This window comes from Epithele typhae, assembly GCF_022376455.1.
Source record: "Epithele typhae strain CBS 203.58 chromosome Unknown BXZ73scaffold_4, whole genome shotgun sequence".
Classification (NCBI taxonomy): Eukaryota; Fungi; Basidiomycota; class Agaricomycetes; order Polyporales; family Epitheliaceae; genus Epithele; species Epithele typhae.
Genome location: NW_025954195.1, coordinates 697138 through 717148, shown reverse-complemented (window position 1 = coordinate 717148; position 20011 = coordinate 697138). Strand labels below are relative to the sequence as shown.

At 54.8% G+C, this 20011-nt stretch overlaps 8 protein-coding genes across 8 annotated transcripts; 4 read left to right on the top strand and 4 right to left on the bottom strand.

Moving 5' to 3' along the window:
• Positions 1-101: 101 nt before the first annotated feature.
• Positions 102-415, bottom strand: BXZ73DRAFT_97277 (Tom7-domain-containing protein; the record flags this gene model as incomplete). Its single annotated transcript, XM_048027306.1, has 4 exons — positions 102-123; positions 173-252; positions 309-341; positions 395-415. 4 exons carry the CDS (start codon positions 413-415, stop codon positions 102-104), a joined length of 156 nt encoding a protein of 51 aa, XP_047882050.1.
• A 135-nt stretch (positions 416-550) lies between these two features.
• Positions 551-1776, top strand: BXZ73DRAFT_87607 (Mov34-domain-containing protein; the record flags this gene model as incomplete). The annotated part of the gene is made up of 6 exons (XM_048024645.1): positions 551-621; positions 703-963; positions 1019-1165; positions 1225-1316; positions 1378-1631; positions 1690-1776. The coding sequence occupies 6 exons, from the start codon at positions 551-553 to the stop codon at positions 1774-1776; spliced, it is 912 nt and encodes a 303-aa protein (XP_047882049.1).
• Positions 1777-1830: 54 nt separating this feature from the next.
• On the bottom strand, positions 1831-2813 carry BXZ73DRAFT_40643 (uncharacterized protein; the record flags this gene model as incomplete). Its single annotated transcript, XM_048018617.1, has 2 exons — positions 1831-2123; positions 2180-2813. 2 exons carry the CDS (start codon positions 2811-2813, stop codon positions 1831-1833), a joined length of 927 nt encoding a protein of 308 aa, XP_047882048.1.
• A 298-nt stretch (positions 2814-3111) lies between these two features.
• On the top strand, positions 3112-6654 carry BXZ73DRAFT_74229 (ARM repeat-containing protein; the record flags this gene model as incomplete). Its single annotated transcript, XM_048021995.1, has 11 exons — positions 3112-3176; positions 3236-3557; positions 3608-3975; positions 4030-4352; positions 4407-4484; positions 4535-5259; positions 5311-5628; positions 5680-5801; positions 5854-5933; positions 5992-6151; positions 6216-6654. 11 exons carry the CDS (start codon positions 3112-3114, stop codon positions 6652-6654), a joined length of 3000 nt encoding a protein of 999 aa, XP_047882047.1.
• Positions 6655-6924: 270 nt separating this feature from the next.
• Positions 6925-8085, bottom strand: BXZ73DRAFT_87604 (protein-tyrosine phosphatase-like protein; the record flags this gene model as incomplete). Its single annotated transcript, XM_048024644.1, has 8 exons — positions 6925-7069; positions 7122-7273; positions 7323-7366; positions 7424-7535; positions 7585-7618; positions 7677-7694; positions 7730-7838; positions 7902-8085. 8 exons carry the CDS (start codon positions 8083-8085, stop codon positions 6925-6927), a joined length of 798 nt encoding a protein of 265 aa, XP_047882046.1.
• Positions 8086-8298: 213 nt separating this feature from the next.
• Positions 8299-11588, top strand: BXZ73DRAFT_87603 (MCM-domain-containing protein; the record flags this gene model as incomplete). The annotated part of the gene is made up of 8 exons (XM_048024643.1): positions 8299-8588; positions 8646-9162; positions 9215-9628; positions 9683-9984; positions 10035-10569; positions 10625-10786; positions 10842-11372; positions 11427-11588. The coding sequence occupies 8 exons, from the start codon at positions 8299-8301 to the stop codon at positions 11586-11588; spliced, it is 2913 nt and encodes a 970-aa protein (XP_047882045.1).
• Positions 11589-12067: 479 nt separating this feature from the next.
• BXZ73DRAFT_40369 (FH2-domain-containing protein) lies at positions 12068-18184 on the top strand (the record flags this gene model as incomplete). Its single annotated transcript, XM_048018563.1, has 17 exons — positions 12068-12302; positions 12364-12711; positions 12787-13331; positions 13381-14142; positions 14192-14608; positions 14665-14910; positions 14958-15037; positions 15091-15250; positions 15305-15421; positions 15480-15590; positions 15642-15748; positions 15805-16730; positions 16786-17150; positions 17186-17269; positions 17321-17459; positions 17514-17908; positions 17960-18184. 17 exons carry the CDS (start codon positions 12068-12070, stop codon positions 18182-18184), a joined length of 5262 nt encoding a protein of 1753 aa, XP_047882044.1.
• A 208-nt stretch (positions 18185-18392) lies between these two features.
• BXZ73DRAFT_87600 (nucleoside hydrolase) lies at positions 18393-19800 on the bottom strand (the record flags this gene model as incomplete). The annotated part of the gene is made up of 7 exons (XM_048024642.1): positions 18393-18464; positions 18529-18983; positions 19040-19060; positions 19113-19169; positions 19220-19595; positions 19653-19724; positions 19771-19800. The coding sequence occupies 7 exons, from the start codon at positions 19798-19800 to the stop codon at positions 18393-18395; spliced, it is 1083 nt and encodes a 360-aa protein (XP_047882043.1).
• Between the last annotated feature and the right edge of the window lie 211 nt (positions 19801-20011).

Here is a 20011-nt window from a genome sequence, read left to right as displayed (position 1 = left end):
CCTGCGTTCATGCATTTGATAGCACACCACGGGGAGGGAGAAGGGAACGGGAGTGCAATTATGTCGTGTCGAGTACTATATATACAGAGGAGCGTGCAAGGTCATGCAAGGGGGCTAATGAGCCTGCGGGACAGGTCAGCGTGCAGGCAACGGACAAGGAAGATATACGAACTTGATAAGTGATGGTTGGGGGTTGCTCCTCGTGTAGCCAACGTAGATAATGAAAGGAATCCAGGCGTAGTGGACGGCAATCTAGAAGGTACGTGTTAGCACGGTTGACGAGGGCTGGTGGCTTGCTGGCAACGTACGCGTGCCATGTCGACGGCCTTGATAATTCGCTCCTACGCTCCTGCTGTTAGGATGGTCCAAGAAATATAGCAGATGCGAGACGCACCTTTGTCTCTTCAGAAGGCATTTTGGGATGAGGGAGGTGACGGTGGTGGAGGGAGGCGTAGAGAGCGCGCCGGACGTTGCCGACCGAGTTTTTGGCTCGCGCGGGCGCCTGCGCAGACGAAGATCCTGTCCCTCCTTCATCTACACCTCCTCCAAAATGCCGCTCAGCCCCCTCTCGTCCGCCGTGTTCCTTCAAAATGCGACGCCCGGCTTCACGACAACTCCTGGGTACGCGCGCTCCCTCGCCGTGAATGCATAATTCGCTGATCGCGCACTTTCATCTCCGGTCCTTGCGATCGCGTCCCACAGGCGCACTCCGACTTCGGTGACCGTCCACCCCGTCGCCCTCTTCTCGATATTGGACCACTACCTCCGCCGCACGGATGCGCAAGACCGCGTTATTGGGACGTTACTTGGCACGCGCTCGGACACCGGCGAGGTGGAGGTGCGCTCCTCGTTTGCGGTCCTCCACAGCGAGACCGCGGATCAGGTCGCGGTGGACATGGAGTACCACCGGACAATGTACGACCTCCACCACAAGGTCAGCCCGAAGGAGGTCATCGTTGGATGGTGCGTACGTCTTTGCCGCTTGGTTGCCGTTCCATGATGACGAGGGTTCGATCAGGTACTCGACTGGGTCGAATCTTAACACCTACTCTGCCCTTATCCAAAATTTTTACACGCAAGAAACCGCACCGCACCAGGCCATTCATCTCGCTCTGAACACTGGTGTACAGGAGGGACAGAAGGCTGGCGTTCAGGCATACGTCGGGTGCGTGCCATCCCTCGAAATGGTGATAGCTCTGATCTAAGCGAGATGTTCTTCCTCAGATCACCAGTGGGCGTGAGCCCCAAGCCCGAGAACTGTGTATTCGTCCCAATCCCCTGTGAACTCCGTTTCAACAACTCCGAGCGTAGCGGACGTAAGCGGTTGTTTCTTTCGTGCTCGACAAGTGGTGGTGATTGATCGTTTATGCGCCCCAGTTGACCTCCTCACCTCCGACCTCTCGAATTCTACCTCTGCATCCGCCACCTTCACCAACCCTTCCAGCGACCTTGAGCTATTGGAGCGCTCCCTCGTCACAGTATCGGAGATGCTCGACCGCGTTCTTTCATATGTCCAGTCCGTGCTCTCCGGCGAAGCGAAGGGCGATTCTGCCGTGGGTCGGTACCTGATGGATGCTCTCGGGCCTATTACCGAGGACCTTGAGAAGGGCGAGTTCAATACTCACCTTCAGGTACGTCCATACACTCCACGCGTGCATTCATGATCCTCAAGTGCTAATTGTCTTCCAGGATACCCTCTTGGTCTCGTATTTGGCCAACCTCGTGAGGTCACAAGCCGAAGTGTCCTCGCGGTTGGCGCTGGTAAAGGCATCGTAGTCGAGTCCTGGGGTGTTTGTATCCAGTGTATCCATAGCGGACGCGCTTGTACTCTCAGCTGTTGAAAATGCGCGAGTGTTGTAGATCGTGACGTGCGGCGAGGATTTCCCCGAGCGGCCAGGTCATTGCGGGACCACGGACGGTGTCCTCATCTTCTCCCTGTTGATCGGCTTGAGGCAACAGGCCAGTATAGAGACCTTTGGCTCGCGCGACTTCTGCATCGACAAGCGGGCGGACTGCATGTAGCAGCACTTGCTGAGCTGCATACGGCCCGATTGTGTTCAGACGGACAGATGAGGAGAGGAGGCTGCGAGCCTGTAGGAAAAGATGCAAATGTTGGCTGCGCTCTGTCCAAGCATGTCAGCGAAAGGAGGTCCAGTTCGTGATCGAAGCCCACTCATACCTGTAGATAGGCCTAATGATGCGGTCAGAATACCCCAACAGACTGGGAGATGGCCGTGTGTATCCTCGCGCCGGACGAGTAGCTTGAGCCGGTCCATGAGCGCGGTGGCGCTCGAGTCTCGCGCGGTGTCAGTGGTTCCGTCGGACGAGGATTCGAAGTGTCGCGGGAGCGTAGGCTTTGAGAATCCCTTCGAGAAGAGGGTGAGCAGCGCGACGCCCTGAGACTTGGAGGCGCGGCGCGCGATGTGGTTGAGGGTCATCGTTTCGTAAAGCTCGTCCAACTCCAGAATTTGCGCGATCGTGCTTTCCAGGCGGCTCGCATTGTCTTGTGCACTGAGCGGGGCGCTCGCGCGACCAAGGTATCGCTCGGTCACGCTATGCGCGTCCGTCACGAAAGGGAGTGCAGAGTGCGCGTAAGTTGAAAGACTGTCACGGAGGAAATTGACGGTGTAGTCCATCTTATCTGGAGGTGATGTCGATGTCGATGTCGATGAGATCGCTTCGGCGGGCGCAAGGTTCGAGAAGAAGCCGTGCGTGACATAGGACTCGAGGCCTGCGGACGCAACGAACGAGCCAGTGGGTAGATTGCTATCTGAGAGGAGGAGGAGGATGTAAGCTTCCTGGCCGTCCTCCATCTCGCGCGTGTGTGGCTAGCTTGAGGAGAAGAAAGTGGACGAAAGAGCGAAGGAGGCGATGAAGGCGCCCGGCGCGCTTCATCCCGAAGTTGCGCAGGGTCCAACTTCGGCTCACCTGCCTGCCACACCTTGTCTTGCACCTCCATCTGCATGAGCTACCCCCGCCACTGGCCTACGCGCCGATACAGACTACCCGAAAGCTAGAGCATATACTGGGGAGATAGTGGGTCAAAATGGGTGCGTTCAATAGTGTCCTTCGTCCGGGCCGAGGTTGACCGCCGCAAGTGCAGATTCAAGCATGTCGAAGCAGTTGGTGGATAAGATGTATGAGAAGCGGAAGGCTGCGGCGCTGGAGTTGCAGAAGTAAGTGGCCCTTTACACCCTTACCAATGTGCGTTCGGGGACGAACCAAAGGCCCCCAGGCAGATTCGGGAGTACCACCAGCAAGGAGACCAGCGGCGCATCAGCCAGATTGTGGACCAACTCGTGGAGATGTTCAGCAACCCCTCCAACCCTCTGCATGTACGCAACGGAGGACTGATTGGGTTGGCTGGAACTGCCATCGCGCTGGGAGCCGATATCGCGCCACACATGGAGAAGTTCGTCGAGCCTCTGCTCGTTTGTTTCTCGGACCCGGAGAACAGAGTGCGCTACTTCTCGGCGGAATGTCTCTACAACATCGCGAAGGTGTCCAAGGGTGAAATTCTCGTGTACTTCAACCCCATATTTGACGCTCTCAGCAAAGTGCGTACATGGTTCTCTATATCAGCGGCTGAAATGTCAATGTATATCAGCTTGCCGCAGATTCGGAGCTGTCTGTCAAGAACGGCGCGGAACTGCTTGACCGTTTGTTGAAGGACATCGTTGCGGAGACGGCCTCAGTGTACATCCCACAGTATCCGGAGACGGAAGCTGTCAGACGCAAAGCTGACGAAAGCAATGGGATCCTCGTCCCACATCCGGACGACATCGCCAATGGTGCCGATATCACGGGAGCTCGCAAAGCTTTCTCTCTGGCGCACTTCATCCCCTTGCTGTCCGACCGAATTTACGTCCTGAGTCCATTCACACGCAGTTACCTTGTGTCTTGGATTACCGTCCTCGACTCGGTCCCGGAGCTCGAGTTGATATCATACCTCCCAGAGTTCCTCGATGGACTGTTGTGCGTATCCTTTTACTAGACATCGTCTTGTCACCCACTTTTGAGCCTTTCCAGGAAGTACTTGTCCGACCCGACCGACGATGTACGAGTGGCTACAGAGGGTCTTCTGGCCGACTTCCTCCGTGAAATCAAGGATGTAACTCAGGTGCAGAAGCGACATCAGGAGATCCTCAGGTCAAAGCAGGCCGCCGCCGCCGCCGCATCTGCAGCCGCCAGCGAAACTGCACGTAGACTTGAATTCGAGGAAGACAAACTCCCGGACATAACTATGGACCATCCGGAGCGGGCTACTTTCATACCTGAGAACGACGAGGTGTTCGACAACGACCTAGAGACTCCTGACGAAAAACATGACGCCGAGCTTCGGGAAACGGGAGGTTCGCATACCCATTTTATACATGCCTTGGCGTTAAAAACTTACATCCTCCAAGCGTGGGCACCGGGCCAAGGCGTCAGAATCGATTACGCAGCTATCGTCGAGATCTTACTTCGACAATTGGACGATGAACGTGAGCCTAAAAGCCAATTCAATGTGGTGTACGGACTGACAATAAAATAGATGACGAGATTCAGCAGTCGACCTCCTTGCGGTGGCTCTCCGAGTTCTTAAACATCACTCAAGAAGTCATGATACCCTTCACCCCTCGACTTCTCCTCGCGATACTTCCCAACCTCGCCCATGACGTTCCAATGATTCAATCCGCAGCTATGCGAGCGAATCAAGCTCTTATGGACGTTATCCAGTCGCTTCCCTCGCCACCCGATCTTCCACCTGGCCGTCAGAGCACCGACAAGTCCTCCAATACCACACCTTCTTCTCCACCACCCTCATTGCCTCCCATCAAGCAACCGACGATGGGGAAGGAACAGACCTCACCGGCAGAACCGGCAGAACCTGGTCCCCAGCAAGTCACTCCAACACCATTCCCGACATCCCAGCAGATGAAGCGGCCTAGCACTGCTCCCGGAGATACTCCTCCACGTACTACTCCCGATAGCGCTCAAATTATGCACAGTCGACCTGCTTCGCCCGTTTCTGCGCGAAGCGTTCAGCCCGTGCACCAGTCACCTGAATCTTCTATGCTGCAAGAGAAGGAACAGATCGATTACCAAGCAACTGTAAACGCCCTCACGATTCAGTTCTTGAGTGAACATGAAGAGACTCGAGTTGCTGCTTTGAAGTGGCTCATCATGTTGCATCAGAAGGCGCCGAAGAAGATTCTGGCACTGGATGATGGGACGTTCCCTGCTTTGCTGAAGACGCTGTCGGATTCTTCTGAAGAGGTGCGTCTAGTTCGTGTGGATCCACGGCGTCCACTCACGGCGTCTCTCTAGGTCATCAAACAGGATCTGCAGCTCTTGGCTCAGATCTCGTCGAGCTCCGAGGAGGGATACTTTAAGTCTTTCATGAACAACCTGTTGGAGCTATTCAGCACCGACCGAGGGCTCTTGGATTCGCGGGGAAGCCTCATCATTCGTCAGCTTTGTTTGAACCTCAACACCGAGCGAATCTACAAGACGTTTGCCGAGATTTTGGAGAAAGAGGAGGATCTGGAGTTCGCCAGCGTCATGGTGCAGAAGCTGAACATGATCCTTATCACCTCGCCAGAACTGGCAGATTTCCGGAGACGATTGAAGAGCTTGGAGACTCGGGTGAGTCTGGCGATCATTGACATCCCCATTGTGCTGACGACCTATGTTCAGCAAGATGGCCAAGCACTGTTCACGACTTTGTACCGCTCTTGGTGTCATTCTGCAGTGGCAGTCTTCTCGCTTTGTCTTCTCGCTCAAGCGTATGAGCATGCATCGAATCTCTTGTATATCTTGTAAGTCCGGTTCTCGTGTTTCAATGCCCGCACGTACTTATGGTTATCACAGCGCCGATTTGGAGGTTACTGTGCAGCTGCTCGTGCAAGTCGACAAGCTAGTGCAGCTCATCGAATCTCCGGTGTTCACATGTAAGCGGCAGTCAATCGGCTGCCTACAAGTGTGTGGCCGTTGCTGACATGTTGCTAGATCTACGACTTCAGCTGCTGGAGCCGGAGAAATATCCCTTCCTCTTAAAGTGTCTCTACGGGCTCTTGATGGTTCTCCCGCAGAGCTCAGCCTTTTTATCCCTTCGCAATCGGCTGAATGCCGTAAACACAGCAAGTTTCCCGCAAATCACCCCGAAGTCGTACGTTGTAGTATCCTCATCATCTTGGATCTTGGATCTGCTTAACTCTGCAACCTTACCACAGCACCGTCGGAAATCTGTCTTCGACACGCTCAAAGCTTGGGCGTGAGGATATCAAGTGGCAAGAGCTCCTTCAACATTTCCGTACAGTCCAGATGAAGCATGAGAAGGCGCGTCGTCAGGCTCTTGGCACCGACGTCACCTCCTTTACCTCTTACTCGTATACGAACGGCATCGACGGCTCAAAGCCTTCTCCGCCAACTTCCGCCGGCACCACTGCATCACAACGACCCGGAGTGCGTCGGAAGATGACTGGCGAGGGCCCGGTTCGTCCACCCTCTCGGTCCGGAGGCGTGCTGTCTCCGCTCAACCCCAAGTCGAGAGTAGGCGCTGCTGCTGTCTTGCCGGGCCCGCAGCCGCCTGCGAGCCCAACTACGGCGGCAAGCCAGGCGCAAGCGCAAGCGAAGGTCAAGAGAGCGCTGAGTTTGAGCAGGAAATCATGAGGAAATGGTGTATGGGGGTGCCACAATCACACATGGACCATGCGTTTACCCACGATTGCAACGACCCTACGATACCCTCTTTTTAATTCGCATCCATGTTCAACGTTCATGTCTTGGGTCATCTTACAGACTATGCCGCGAGCCACCGAAAATGCGTCAGCAGGTTCTGAGCCATAGATGTTGTAATGGTACAACAATACTTGAAAACGACAGATAACTGATGACATCAAAAAGGGTTGGTCGTTCACGCAAACAGGAGGTGTCAGCGTGTCAACTCCGGCTCAGAGGAGTCGTAAGGTTCCTTCGTATGGTGGCTACGTCCTCGTCGGTCAGGCCGACGGTGTTCCTCAGATACACTTCAACTCCACCATAGCGATCCCGCAGCATTTGCAAGAATGCAACCATGGTTTCAGGCCTACTTGTGATCAGATGAGAACTTGCGAGTGAAAGGCATGCGTAACACGAACCGAGATGACAACATATTCATGGCACGCTCGGAATTGGTCGCGAAATACGGCATCTTCGCCAATCGTTCCATGATCATTGGACGGACTGGTTCTCGTCCTATTCGAGTGAGAGCATAATCCTCAACGATAGCGCCATCGTTGACACCAGCAAGCTACCGTTCTTGAGGTAAGTATAAGCCTGTAGAGGGGGCATGGGCTTACCTTGAGAAGGAGAGCGGCAAGTACTCCTGTCCGGTCTTTCCCCGCTGAGACATGGCATAAGCTCCATGAGTACTTTCTTCGTTTTAAAGTAGCCTACTAACCGGTACAATGGAAGAGGCAGCCTTGCTGTGGCAAATCTCTTATGTGACGGAGAACCACTCCGAAAGAAGGACCGGCGTGGTCTAGGATTTGAGAGTAGAGGGTCATGAAAGACTTGGTCGGTCGTCAACACACTCAGTCAAGGACAAAAACGAAGGCTTACTTCGATTTTGCCACTTGCATAGAGCTCGAATCGCCTGGTGCATAACATTGAGTTCGATTGTGCGGATCACTCAGGCACCTCATACAACGTACTGAGTCATCGCCTCGGGGCTGAATCTTCTTTCTGAAAGACGGGAATATGGCACACCTGTACGCCTTCGATAGTAGGGATAGGAGTCTCGTATTTCTCCATTTCCGTGTCAGAGCGTAGGTCATACACTGTAGTGATGCCAAGGTCACGTAGGCGCTGTTTTCCTGCTTCCTCGTAAGACCTAATGTTTACAAGAAGAGATATTAAGTATAAGAAAACGAACGTACCTTCTTCGGTTATGAACGATACTTCTCCAGAGCGATAGATGAGCCCGGGTTTCGTGATATATCCTGGACACTCCGTGGGGTAAGAGCCAAGATCCCGGACGTTGACCACACCAGGAAGGGTAACGAATGGTGGACGAGACAAGCGGTCCGATACGTAAGCAGGATCCAAAAGGTCTTCGTCCATGGCGAAGAGGCGCAGAAGGGGTATGAGACGGATGCACAGCGGCCTCAGTTGAGCTGAAAGTGGGATGTTACGGCCCGCTGTTCCCGGTAAGCGCTCTCTCAACGCGTGGGTTTAGGGCAGGCAGTCTCGTGTCTCATTTGCCACTGCCAGGACGCGTCCCTTCAAAGTCTCTCTCCACCGTTCCCTTCTAACGCCTTCGATCACCCGCTCACCATGGATGGAACATCGTCTCCTCCTCTGAGATACACATCTCTTCCCCCGAGTAGCCAGCAACTCGGCCGGTCCTCTCCCGCCCCAAACGGCTCCAGGGCTACACCTCAGCGAAGTCGCAACCAGTCAGACGCGCTCGGTCTACCTGACGATGAAGCTGCAGAGGTGGATGAGACTGGACCTTCTACCAGGCGCAGGGTTAGGCCGAGGAATCAAGCCAATGGAGATGTTCCTATCGTGAAGGATGCGGTGGGTGAGAGCGTCCAGGAAGCATTTGAAGCATTCCTCCGCACGTATGTTCTCATCACGTCTCTGCGTGCACAAACGATGATCTGAGCACAAGGCTGCAGCTTCACTGAAGAAATTGACTTGGCCATGACCCCTGGCTCGGAAGGCGGCGTCCCATCAGCTCCCGACGGCGAACTGATTTACATTGAGCAAATCCACACAATGCGCGAATACGAACTTACCACCCTATATGTCGATTATGGCCATTTGCTGCAAAAGGACGAAGTTCTTGCGGACGCCATCCAGAAACAATACTATCGATTCCTTCCCTACATCCGGCGAGCAGTTCAGAACCTCATCGCCGAGTTTGAGCCTGAATACCTCAAACTCAACCCCACCTCCGCTGCCACCGACTCCGTCAACCTCCAGTCCCGCGAATTCAATGTTGCATTTTACAAGCTCCCTCTCGTCTCCGGAATTCGCGAACTCAAGACAGAACGTATAGGCACTCTAATGAGCATTAGCGGCACAGTTACAAGGACGAGTGAAGTGCGACCAGAGCTTCTCTTTGGAAGTTTCATCTGCGAAGTATGCGGCGGTCTGGTCAATGACGTCGAGCAGCAATTCAAGTACACCGAGGTCTGTCTCTGTGATTCTACATGAGCATTATCTTCTAATGCCCACCCGACAGCCAAGTCTATGCCCTAATCCAACATGCGGAAACCGTATAGCCTGGCAACTCCAAATTGATACCTCCAAGTTCACCGATTGGCAAAAAGTCCGCATCCAAGAGAACCCCTCCGAGATTCCCACTGGTTCTATGCCACGCTCCCTCGATGTTATTCTCCGGTCTGAACTGGTTGAACGCGCGAAGGCCGGAGATAAGTGCGTTTTTACCGGATCGTTCATCGTCATCCCGGATGTCAGCCAGCTGGGTCTTCCCGGCGGCAACGAAGCAAAGCTCCAAAGAGAATCGCAACGTTCGCAGGGCGCGGGGTCTACTGCTGGCGGAACGGGCGTTACTGGACTGAAGACCTTGGGTGTGCGCGATCTTCAATACAAGACTGCGTTTTTGGCATGCATGGTCCATGACGCCGATGGTCGGGTACGTCCCCGCACTGGCTCCGCGATCATTCTTGAGTCTCACGTTTGTTTTTAGTCTGGTACCAACATCCGAGGTGAAGAAGACGGTGGAGAAAACGATAGCGAAGCCTTCGCTCGGTCACTCACCGAGCCCGAGTTCCAAGAGCTTAAGCACATGCTCGAGACCGACCACATCTACTCTCGGCTGGTTGAGAGTATTGCACCTACCGTCTACGGTCACGACATCGTCAAGAAAGGCCTCCTCCTCCAGTTGATGGGCGGTGTCCACAAGCAGACTCAAGAGGGGATGCACCTTCGCGGAGACATCAACATTTGCATTGTCGGCGACCCTTCTACTTCCAAGTCACAATTCCTGAAGTGAGAATCATACCGCATATATGCTTCAATTTCGCTGACACACATAATAGGTACATTTGCTCCTTCCTCCCGCGCGCGGTCTACACATCTGGCAAGGCATCTTCAGCCGCGGGTCTCACTGCCGCCGTGGTCAAGGACGAAGAGACTGGAGACTTCACAATCGAAGCGGGCGCGTTGATGCTAGCGGACAACGGCATCTGCGCGATTGATGAGTTTGACAAGATGGACATATCTGACCAAGTTGCAATTCACGAAGCCATGGAACAGCAGACGATATCCATCGCGAAGGCCGGCATTCACGCGACTCTGAATGCCCGTACTTCTATCCTCGCAGCTGCGAACCCAATCGGAGGTCGATACGACAGGAAGAAGAGCTTGCGCGCAAATGTAGCCATGACCGCTCCCATAATGAGTCGTTTCGACTTGTTCTTCGTCGTCCTAGACGAATGCGACGAGAAGAGCGACCTTAACATTGCCAAGCATATCGTGAACGTACATCGTTTCCAGGATGAGGCCATTCACCCCGAGTTCAGTACGGAGGCTCTGCAGAGATATATCCGCTATGCGCGGACATTCAACCCGAAGGTTCGTCTCTGCAACCCATCCAACTTTACCTTGTGTAATCTAATGCCCACGTTAGCTTACTCCAGAAGCGGCGGATGTCCTCGTGAGCAAGTACCGTGAGCTCAGACAAGATGATGCCACCGGAGCAGGGAGGAATTCGTACCGGATCACTGTGCGTCAACTGGAGAGTATGATTCGACTCAGTGAAGCGATCGCGCGCGCAAACTGTACAGCCGAAGTAAGTTTCCCTGAGTGCAGTATTTCCAGCTGGATTCTTATTACATGTGCGTCAGATCACGCCGGCTTTCGTTCGTGAAGCGTACACTCTTCTCCGACAATCTATCATCCATGTCGAACAAGATGACGTTGAACTAGACGAAGAGGAGCAAGAAGCAGGCGACCGTCCACAACGTGCCTCGTCTCATGTTAACGGAGATGACAGCCAGGACGTCAACGTGTCTGGCATGCAATCTGGTACCGATGATCTTTACCACGAATCTGGAGCGACTGGTGCCCGCGGTACTTCTTCCTCTGCTCCATCGCGAGCGGGGAGCATGGCTCCGGGTGCCGACGATCAACACGCCTTCGCCCAGCCCCCACCACAGCCGAGAAGACGGATGGTCATCAGCCACGACAAATTCATCACCATGCGGAGCCTCGTCGTGCTGCACGTATCACAAGTCGAGCGAGACACCGGGAAAGGAGTGGACAAGGACGAGCTCATCGACTGGTATCTTGAGCAAAAAGAATCCGACATTCAAGATGTGGACGAACTTGAATGGGAGAAGGAGCTTATCACCAAGGTGCTGAAGAAACTTGTCAAGGTATGTTGTCAAAGTACCACTTTGGAGTTGCTCGATGTCTGATAGCGTCCGTAGGAATCATTCTTGCTTGAGGTTCGTGGCGATGTCCAGGAATCTCTTCCACCCTCTATGGAGGACAGCAGTGGAAATCAAACTCTGGAGTCACAAGAAGGGGACTTCAAGGTGTATTATATGGTCCACCCAGCTGTGGACACGGACCTCTCATCCGCGCCATGATCGAGTCGTCCGAGTCTCGCGTTTCACTCGTCGCTTGAGTTACTATTGGTTCTGGCTCTGCTGTTGTCATGAAATACTGCTGTATCCACGCTGTCTGATTTGTTCCTGTATTGCCAATGTAATGTACGTTTCGATCTCGTTGCCGTCTGCACCTCAGTCAACCACAAGCCACCACAGCGCGTGCGCAGTCCCTGTGCAGCCGGGGCCGAAGCGGACGACGACAGAGCGCCAAAGGAGATACTGGGCGTCTTTGCGCCAGGCTTAGGGCGAGGAAGCAGAGTGGTCCCGTTCCCGTCTCGCCCATGGGCATTGGGCTCCACGCCTGCATATCCTTCCCAACCACCCGCGTTTGCGGCCTGCGCTACACACTGCTTCTCGGTCTCTCAGCTTAACTCCCCGCGCATCCCCCTTCCCTGACGCCTTAGATCTGGAGAACGCTCACGCGGCCGGTGGCCATCTCCGACGGAACTGCGAGACCCATGGCTAGCGATCCACTCATTGTCCCTACCATTGTCCCCGGTGGTTCGCTGCATTTTGCGACGATCAACGCCCAGGGCACCGTGCAGGACGTTCTCGATGCGCTCGTTTCGAACGAGGAGGTCATCTCAGAGGTACTCGGAGGTCTGGACCCGTACGGATGGGCCGTGCAGCGGATCAGACTTGAGCATCACGGCCGCCCTTGGGAGGAGGACGAACTCGAATCTCTTGGGAATGGTGAGTACATAGCAGAGAACGGATCTATGCCTCGAGTTACTGACATGAATCTTGTGCGCAGGCATACTCCCTCCTGCCACGGACGTCGCCCCGTTGCTAAATGCTCCATCTCTGACCGCCCGGTCTCAGCGACACTTCTCTGCATTCCCTCTCACATCTCATCTGCACACCCCCACACTACGCCTAGTGTCTCTCCATCCGTTCCTCTCCTTAACTTTGTCGTTCTTGCGCGTACCTGAGATCCACGACGGCTTCCTGTGGAAGCTCTTCATCTCCCGGGGAACGACTGTGCGCGTCGTTCTAGATGCGGTCATTGACGAACTCGGGCTCACGAAGACACTCCCCATTCCTGGAGGCGGCTCGTTGGAGTATGTCATCGAAGAAGTATGGTCAGACGGGCACTCGGAGAGTGAGTATACCGATTATCTCGTTCATACTGTTCCCATTACGGGCTGGATCATGAATATTCAACGTTCTTCTCCAGAGCCCGTTAGGCTACCCTTCGAAATCGAGCTCTCTCCCATCCTTGAGAACTCGTTTTCCCCAAATCCAATCGGTCGTAACGCAAGTCGCTCGTTCCGGTTCTGCGTCCCGGACGAGTGGTATCGACGATCCAAGTCACGCAGCGTCTCTCAGGCGTCGAATGTATCTCAAGACACGATAAGGAGACTCGCTGATTTGGAAGAGGAGGACGAAGACAATGAAGAGGGCGAAGAAGAGGACGAAGAGGGCGATGGTACGGCAAGGATACGTTCTCTCGATACACCACCGGCGTCGGAACCAGGAAGTGGTGGGTTCAAGGCTCCTATGGACTGGAGGAGTTCGATATCGCAGAACCGGTTCTCTAGCATATTGGACAGTTGGATGCGTCCTCAAAGCCCCACCAGTGAACGACCATCGACCCCCACGCAGGAGAAGAAGGTGGTTAGTGAACCTGTACTGGTGGAACAGCGCACCGGGGAGACTGCTCCCAGCAATGCCGGTATCGAGGTCGACGGTGTCGATCCTGAGGCGTTCGAGCAGATGCTGGTAGGCCGTTTCACCGCTTGTCCACGGTATCTTTGTTGACGCGGCTCAGGACGACATCGGACTCAAGGGACCAAAAAGAGAGGCGATGTACCGCTTACCGATGGAGCAGAAGCGCTATTTACTGCAGCAGAACCAAGCTTCGCGGGCAGGGACGATGACAAGGGCCGCTGCTGCGCGCACGAACAAGTCTCCGCAAGCTCCATCCACGTATGGTCCCGCGAGTGCTGCAGCGATGCTTCCCCGGCTTGTACCCCAGCTTACAGGCGACTCTGGCCTCATGAAACGCTTTTCCATCGCTGGATGGGGCGCTGGAGGGTCGTCTCAGCTGGAAACTCCTACCAGTCCTACTCAGCGATCCAGTGCTGACATGAGCCCAAATCGTCGAGACTCGATGGTTTCCATGGCCTCCACCAGGTCAACACCGGAGAAGAGGAGTCTGGAGACCGCATCCATGCAGCCCCAGGCCACTGGCGGTTTGTGGAACAGTTGGTGGGCGTCGTCTGGTGGTGCGAATGGTGCTCAAGCAAAGGAGACGGAGAAGACAGCAAACTGGTACGCGAATGGGATCCGCAATGGTCGCACCACGGACACAAAGCTCGTCAAGCATCTCATTTCTCTCCGGGTTCATCTGTCTACGGCCAACCTTGCTTGGATTGAAGATTTCGTCACTGCAGAGTCCGGCATGAATGTTCTTAGCGACATTTTGGCAAAACTCGTCAGCAAGGGAGGCAAACGGAAGAAACTCACCGAGGTCGAGGATACGGTGCTCATGGAAATCGTCAAGTGTTTGCGGGCACTGCTGAACACCGAGGTACGATTTAGACGCCTTTTGGGGACGCCGAGGTTGACCACAGATGTAGCCCGGTTTCCGTGAGGTCCTCGCACATCCCACACTTATTACTCATATTTCGTACTCCCTCCACGGTTCCTCTGCCAAATTGCGCACCCTCACTTCGGAAGTCCTCGCTGCGATTTGTGTTCTGTCCCTCAAGGAAGGCCATCGGGCCGTCCTCTCAGCCATGTCCGACTATCGGATTGAGTTCGAGGAAGCTTTCCGTTTCCAAGACCTCATCGCGTCCATGCGCTTGCTGGATATGTTAGACGAGGACGACCCACCCAGTGAAGGAGGATACGGTAACGAGGAGGAAGGCGTATGGGAAGCGCGAACAGCGTCTATGGCCCTCATCAACGCACTTACCAACTGCCCCGACTCACTGGAAGAACGCATTTTGCTCAGAGAAGAGTTCAGTCGAAGAGGTCTCAATGAGGTCATTGTGGTATGTCCTTACCACTTAGTATCTGCAGTCAATCTCCTGAACACACATCTCTACAGACGTTGCGATATATCAAGCCTCCAGAGTCATTGGTAACGCAGCTCGATGTCTACACCGAAGAGAAGTTTGAAGATGAAGAAGACATGCGAGAGCGTGCGCGTGACGTCATGTCAGAAGAACGACGCTCGCGTACGGAGTCTGGCGCTATCCTCGACGATCTCATGAAGACTGCCAAGGCACATGAGCACTTGTACCCAATGATGCTCGCTTTGTTGAAACGCTTTGGTGACATATTTGAACGGGACGTGGACAGGTGAGTTCTGGTTCTTCCTACCGTACCTTCCGCTCATAGCTTCTATGCAGGCAACTGAAGGCAGACCTATTCACCGTTCTCGATAAATTTGCTGAACAAGCAGCGACCCTGGAAGACTTGTTTGTGTCCTTGCTCTGTTATGCGATGCTATGCTCATTTTCCCGACATGTAGCGATGACCACTGGTGTGCATTCCTCAAACACTTCACCGACTCTGTCCAGTCTATCACAGGCCAAGTTGTGGACGTGAGGCTCGCCTCTGAGGCAGATCACTCTGTACTTCAAGATGAAATTGATCAACTTCGCGCGACAGTGGATCAGCTGAGTACAGAGGTACGTAGTGGTCCAACGAATATCCTAGGAAGTCCGTTAACCGTCGGATTACAGAGAATCGACCTTCGAAGCGAACTTGAGCAACAGACCGCAGAGCTCAATACGCTGAAGTCAATACCTCCTGTGTCAGCGTCGATCGGTCGTAAAGGCGGCGGTCGAGGAAACCCAGAGGTGAATATGCAAGAATACCATTATATCTTTGCTCTAACGTTCTGTGCAGTCAACACAGGGATTCCACGGTCTCGTTCAGCGCTTGGTCCAGAAGGAAAAACAAGTTCTTCAGCTCCAGAACGAGGTTGACCGTCTCCAGACGCAGAATCCTACCGAGACTCGCGAACAGGTATGCATTTTGCTCGAACCTAACATCCTTGTGCGACTCAATTGGGTTCAGGATGACCGAGCAAAGCGGGAACGTGACAGGGTTAAGTGGCATACTTTGAATGAAGAGATTGCCAACCTGAAGTCGCAGGCATGTCTCTGTGAGATTAACCTCCTTTTGTCAGCTAATGGCATACGTAGATTAATGATATGGAAACAACCATTGGGATCAAGAGCAAGGAGATCGTCTACCTCAAGCGTGCCCTTGAGTCAGTCTACTCCCGCTTCCAGTCACGGGAAGAGACCCGAGAGACAGACAATCGTGACGCGGAATTGGACGCGCAACTAATGGCCAGTCGTGCGATCGATAGTCTGACGCAGAAGGATGATGAAATTGTTGCTCTCCGAGTGGAAATTGAGTCCCTCAAGACCCAGCTGGCTGCGAAGCCGAAGTTCATTACAGAGAAAGATTTCAAGTCACAGGTCGCCCCTCCACCCCCGCCTCCTAACAAACCTCTCTCTCGTGCGAACAGCCTCGCAAATGGGAATGTACCTCCGCCTCCGCCTCCGCCCCCACCGCCCCCACCTCCAAGAGTTTCTACATCTCCTACAACGCCTACGGCTTCTACCGATGGTCCATCCATACTCCCACCCCCACCCCCGCCTCCGCCTCCGCCCCCGCCCCCTCCACCTGTGTCCTCCGGTCCTCCGCCCCCGCCCCCGCCTCCGCCTCCGCCTCCGCCTCCGCCTCCGCCTGTGCTTTCTGGTCCTCAGCCCCCGCCTCCACCCCCACCCCCGCCGCCTCCCGGAGGTTCGGGCGGGCCTCCTCCACCACCTCCACCTCCTCCAGTACCCGGGATGCCTCCACCCCCTCCCCGTCCTTCCGGTGGGGCGCCACCACCGCCGTCTGCGTGGAAAGCTGCTATCCCCAAGAAGCCTGGAAAGCGTCTCAAGCCGTTTTTCTGGAACAAACTCAACGCGCCTGCCCTTCCGGCCACTGTGTGGGGCGAGACCCCATCTGATTTCACACTTGACATGGAGGACCTCGAATCAACGTTCTCTATCGAGAGTTTGCCGTCAACGAGCTCCCAGATTAGCGCGTCGTCTCCCAAGAAGCAGAATGTGACTACACTGCTTGACATCACTCGCGCAAACCACGTTGGTTAGTTATTGATCTTCTTGCGAGTCTTCAGAAGTTACTGAGTTTCATTCCTAAGCGATCATGCTCTCGCGCATCAAGATCGGACTACCGGAGATCCGTAGGGCTCTGCTTGAGCTCAACGACCAGGTTCTTTCCGTAGATGACCTGCGCGCCATCAGCAAACAGCTACCTACCTCCGAAGAAGTTGTCCGGCTACAAGACTTCGGCGACGTCAGCAAGCTCGCCAAAGCGGATCAGTACTTTAGCCATATCATCACGTTGCCACGCTTGCCCGAGCGTTTGGAGTGCATGCTCTATCGCAGGAAACTGGAGCTGGAAGTCGAGGAGATTCGACCGGAGCTCAACATCGTGCACATGGCGGCAAAAGAGCTTCGGTCGTCGGCAAGGTTCCGGCGTGTCTTGCAGGCGAGTATGTTGCCAGTCGTCTGACACCTTGTACACTGACATTCGTTCAGGCTGTCCTCGCAGTTGGGAACGCTTTGAACGGCTCGACCTTCCGTGGAGGCGCTCGAGGTTTCCAACTGGAGGCTTTACTAAAGGTGTGTGTTACCTTTCTTTAGATTCAATTGTAATTCACTGATTTGCAACAGCTCAAGGAAACGAAGACGGTGAAGGCGACATCTGGCTGTCCCACTCTCCTTCATTACCTTGCCAAGGTTCTCCTGAAGAACGATCCTCAGCTGGTCACCTTCATCGAAGAGATGCCGCACGTTGAGGCTGCTGCTCGAGGTGAGCGTCTTGATACTTGAGCACCTAAGGGCGTCATTGTGATGATTTGCACAGTATCCGTCCAGATCATAACAGCTTCCGTCCAGGCTCTGGTTGGTGGACTCAAACTAGTTAGCGACGAGATCCGTCAGCTGCAGACGATCCGGACCCCTGAGGACCGCTTTGTGATCGTCATGCAGCCGTTTGTGCTGCAGATGACTCCCGTCGTTGATTCCTTGAAGAACATGGGTAAATCCCTGGACAACGACCTCCGCTCTCTTCTGGCATTCTTTGGAGAGTCTCCTGATTCCCCCGAAGCACCGAAACCCGATGATCTTTTTGGCCTCATCCTTTCGTTTTCCTCCGCCCTTCAGAAGGCTGGTCTGGAAGTGCACGACTCTATGCCCAAGGTAGCACCACCCTCTCTGGACATCACCGAAGAATCTCCCTCTCCAACCAACGAAGAAGGGGTAAGGTTACCTCAACGCTTATCAAACCGTTGCACTGACATCATTCACCAGACTGTCAAAGGCATCAGAGAGCCCAAAGATAAGAACAGCGACACTCTCCGGCCCGTTCCGAAGTCCCAAAGCCGCGCATCAGGACACTCCATCGGCCGAGGAGACCTCGATCAAGCTATCCGGAGCATGCGTTCTGGCCACAGACGGGATCGCAACCCTAATTCACGACCTCTCAGCAAGATTTTCGTCGACGGTGCTCGGGCGAGTCGCATCTACGACCAGTGAACGCTCTATCCATCCGGGTTCTTGTTATACACACCATGGACATGGGTTATTCGTTTGTATGCTTCATCTCCTGTAGCCGTTCCCTGTCTGTACGCATGCTATATCTATCGCCATCTGCCACGACACTAATGATCTATATACCTCACGCTCTCATACCTTTCCTCATCCCATAGTAATTGTGGGCATTCCTGATGTATCAGCTACTCTTCTATTGATTCAAGGGAGACACTTTGTCACATCTAGCTACGCAATCTAAGAACAGCTTGAAAAACCCGTCAACCTAGAGCGAGCAACGCAGGTCAACCACCAACGCGCATGTGAAACGCAGGACGGGATGCACTCGCCTCTAGCTTCTCCGCGACCATGCAGTTCTTGCCGTTGCGCCCCCACGAGTCGTCGCACTGGCGGTAGTTCCAGACGTCGACGACGGTCTCGCCCGCAGTGTGCGCGCCGGCGAGCTCGACATCAACCCGGTATCGGCGGCAGGCGAACAGCTCCGGACGGGCGACGTACGCGACCGTGAGCGCGTCGTGGAGCGGGGGGCCATCGACGAAGCCGAACGTGGACTTGTACGCGTCCGCGAAGAAGCCGATGAGTGTCGAGAGCATGTGCCGGAGCGGGGTCGACGCGCGGGGGAGCGTCGCGCCAGGCGCGGCGGGGCCGGGCGGCGCGACGATGCCGAAGGCGGGGGAGAGCAGGCGGGCGTGCACCGCGCGGGTGACGATCGCGGTGTGCGTCACGTTGAGCGGGATCATGGTCTTCTTGACGGGGGCGTCGAGGACGATTTGGGCGGCTTCGGCTAGATGAGCGTGAGGGTGAGGCGTAGAAGATGAGAGTGTACTGAGATGTGCGTACGGTCACAGAGGATGTTGAACTCTGCGGGCGAGGCGTCAGGATTTGACAGGCGATGCTTCGCAGATGAGCTTACCTGCTGCAGCCGACCGGTTTCCAATACCTACGCCTCCTCCCATGAACACGAATTCCTCTGTGATTCCTTAACAACCGCAACAGAAATGAAGCGGATGGTAAACATACCGATGCCATCCAGAAGCTCCGGGTATACGCTCACAAAGAGCCCTACATTCGTCATAGGACCTGAGGATATCATTGTAACCTTGTGCCCTTGGCCTTCCTTCCAAGTCTGGCGCACGGCATACGCCATGCCCTCCAAGGCGCGTATTGGCGCGCCGTGGTCGATGAGGCGTGTCTGCACGCCTGGATGCGAGGCATGTGGCAGACCCTCGACACCGCCGAGTCCGTCGATCCCGTGTATCTCGGGGTCGTGCCGTTCTGCTCGGATGAGCGGCTTGGTCGCGCCTGGGCAGACGCGAATATGGGAGGGGGCGGCGAAGGCGTATAGGCAACGGGCAGCGTTGTTGTTGGTATTTTCCGCGTTGGCGTTCCCGTGCACCTGCATATGTGCTCGTGTTGAAACGATGGTGCTTGTCTGTTATGGAGGGCCACGCACGGTGGACACTCCCAACAGGGTGATGCCGGGACATTGAATGGCGAGCAATATGGCCGTGGCATCATCGTGACCCTGTATTAAAAGTCAGATGGGATGTTGGAGCCACACATGAACTTACCGGGTCGCAATCCAGCCATATGTACTTCATCGCTCGCTGAACAGTTCGCCTGGCGACGATGGCGGAGCAAAGGACCTCGGCCACAGCGGGCGCGTGTCCTGCCCATATCTACCCGGATCGGGCCGGCGTCAGCGCCTGCCGAAGGCATTATCTCGCAAGGACCAACACTCTGACGAAAACCAACACCGCAATGTAAAGCGGGTGTGCCTACGTATTACAAGCCATGAATCACACCCGGACG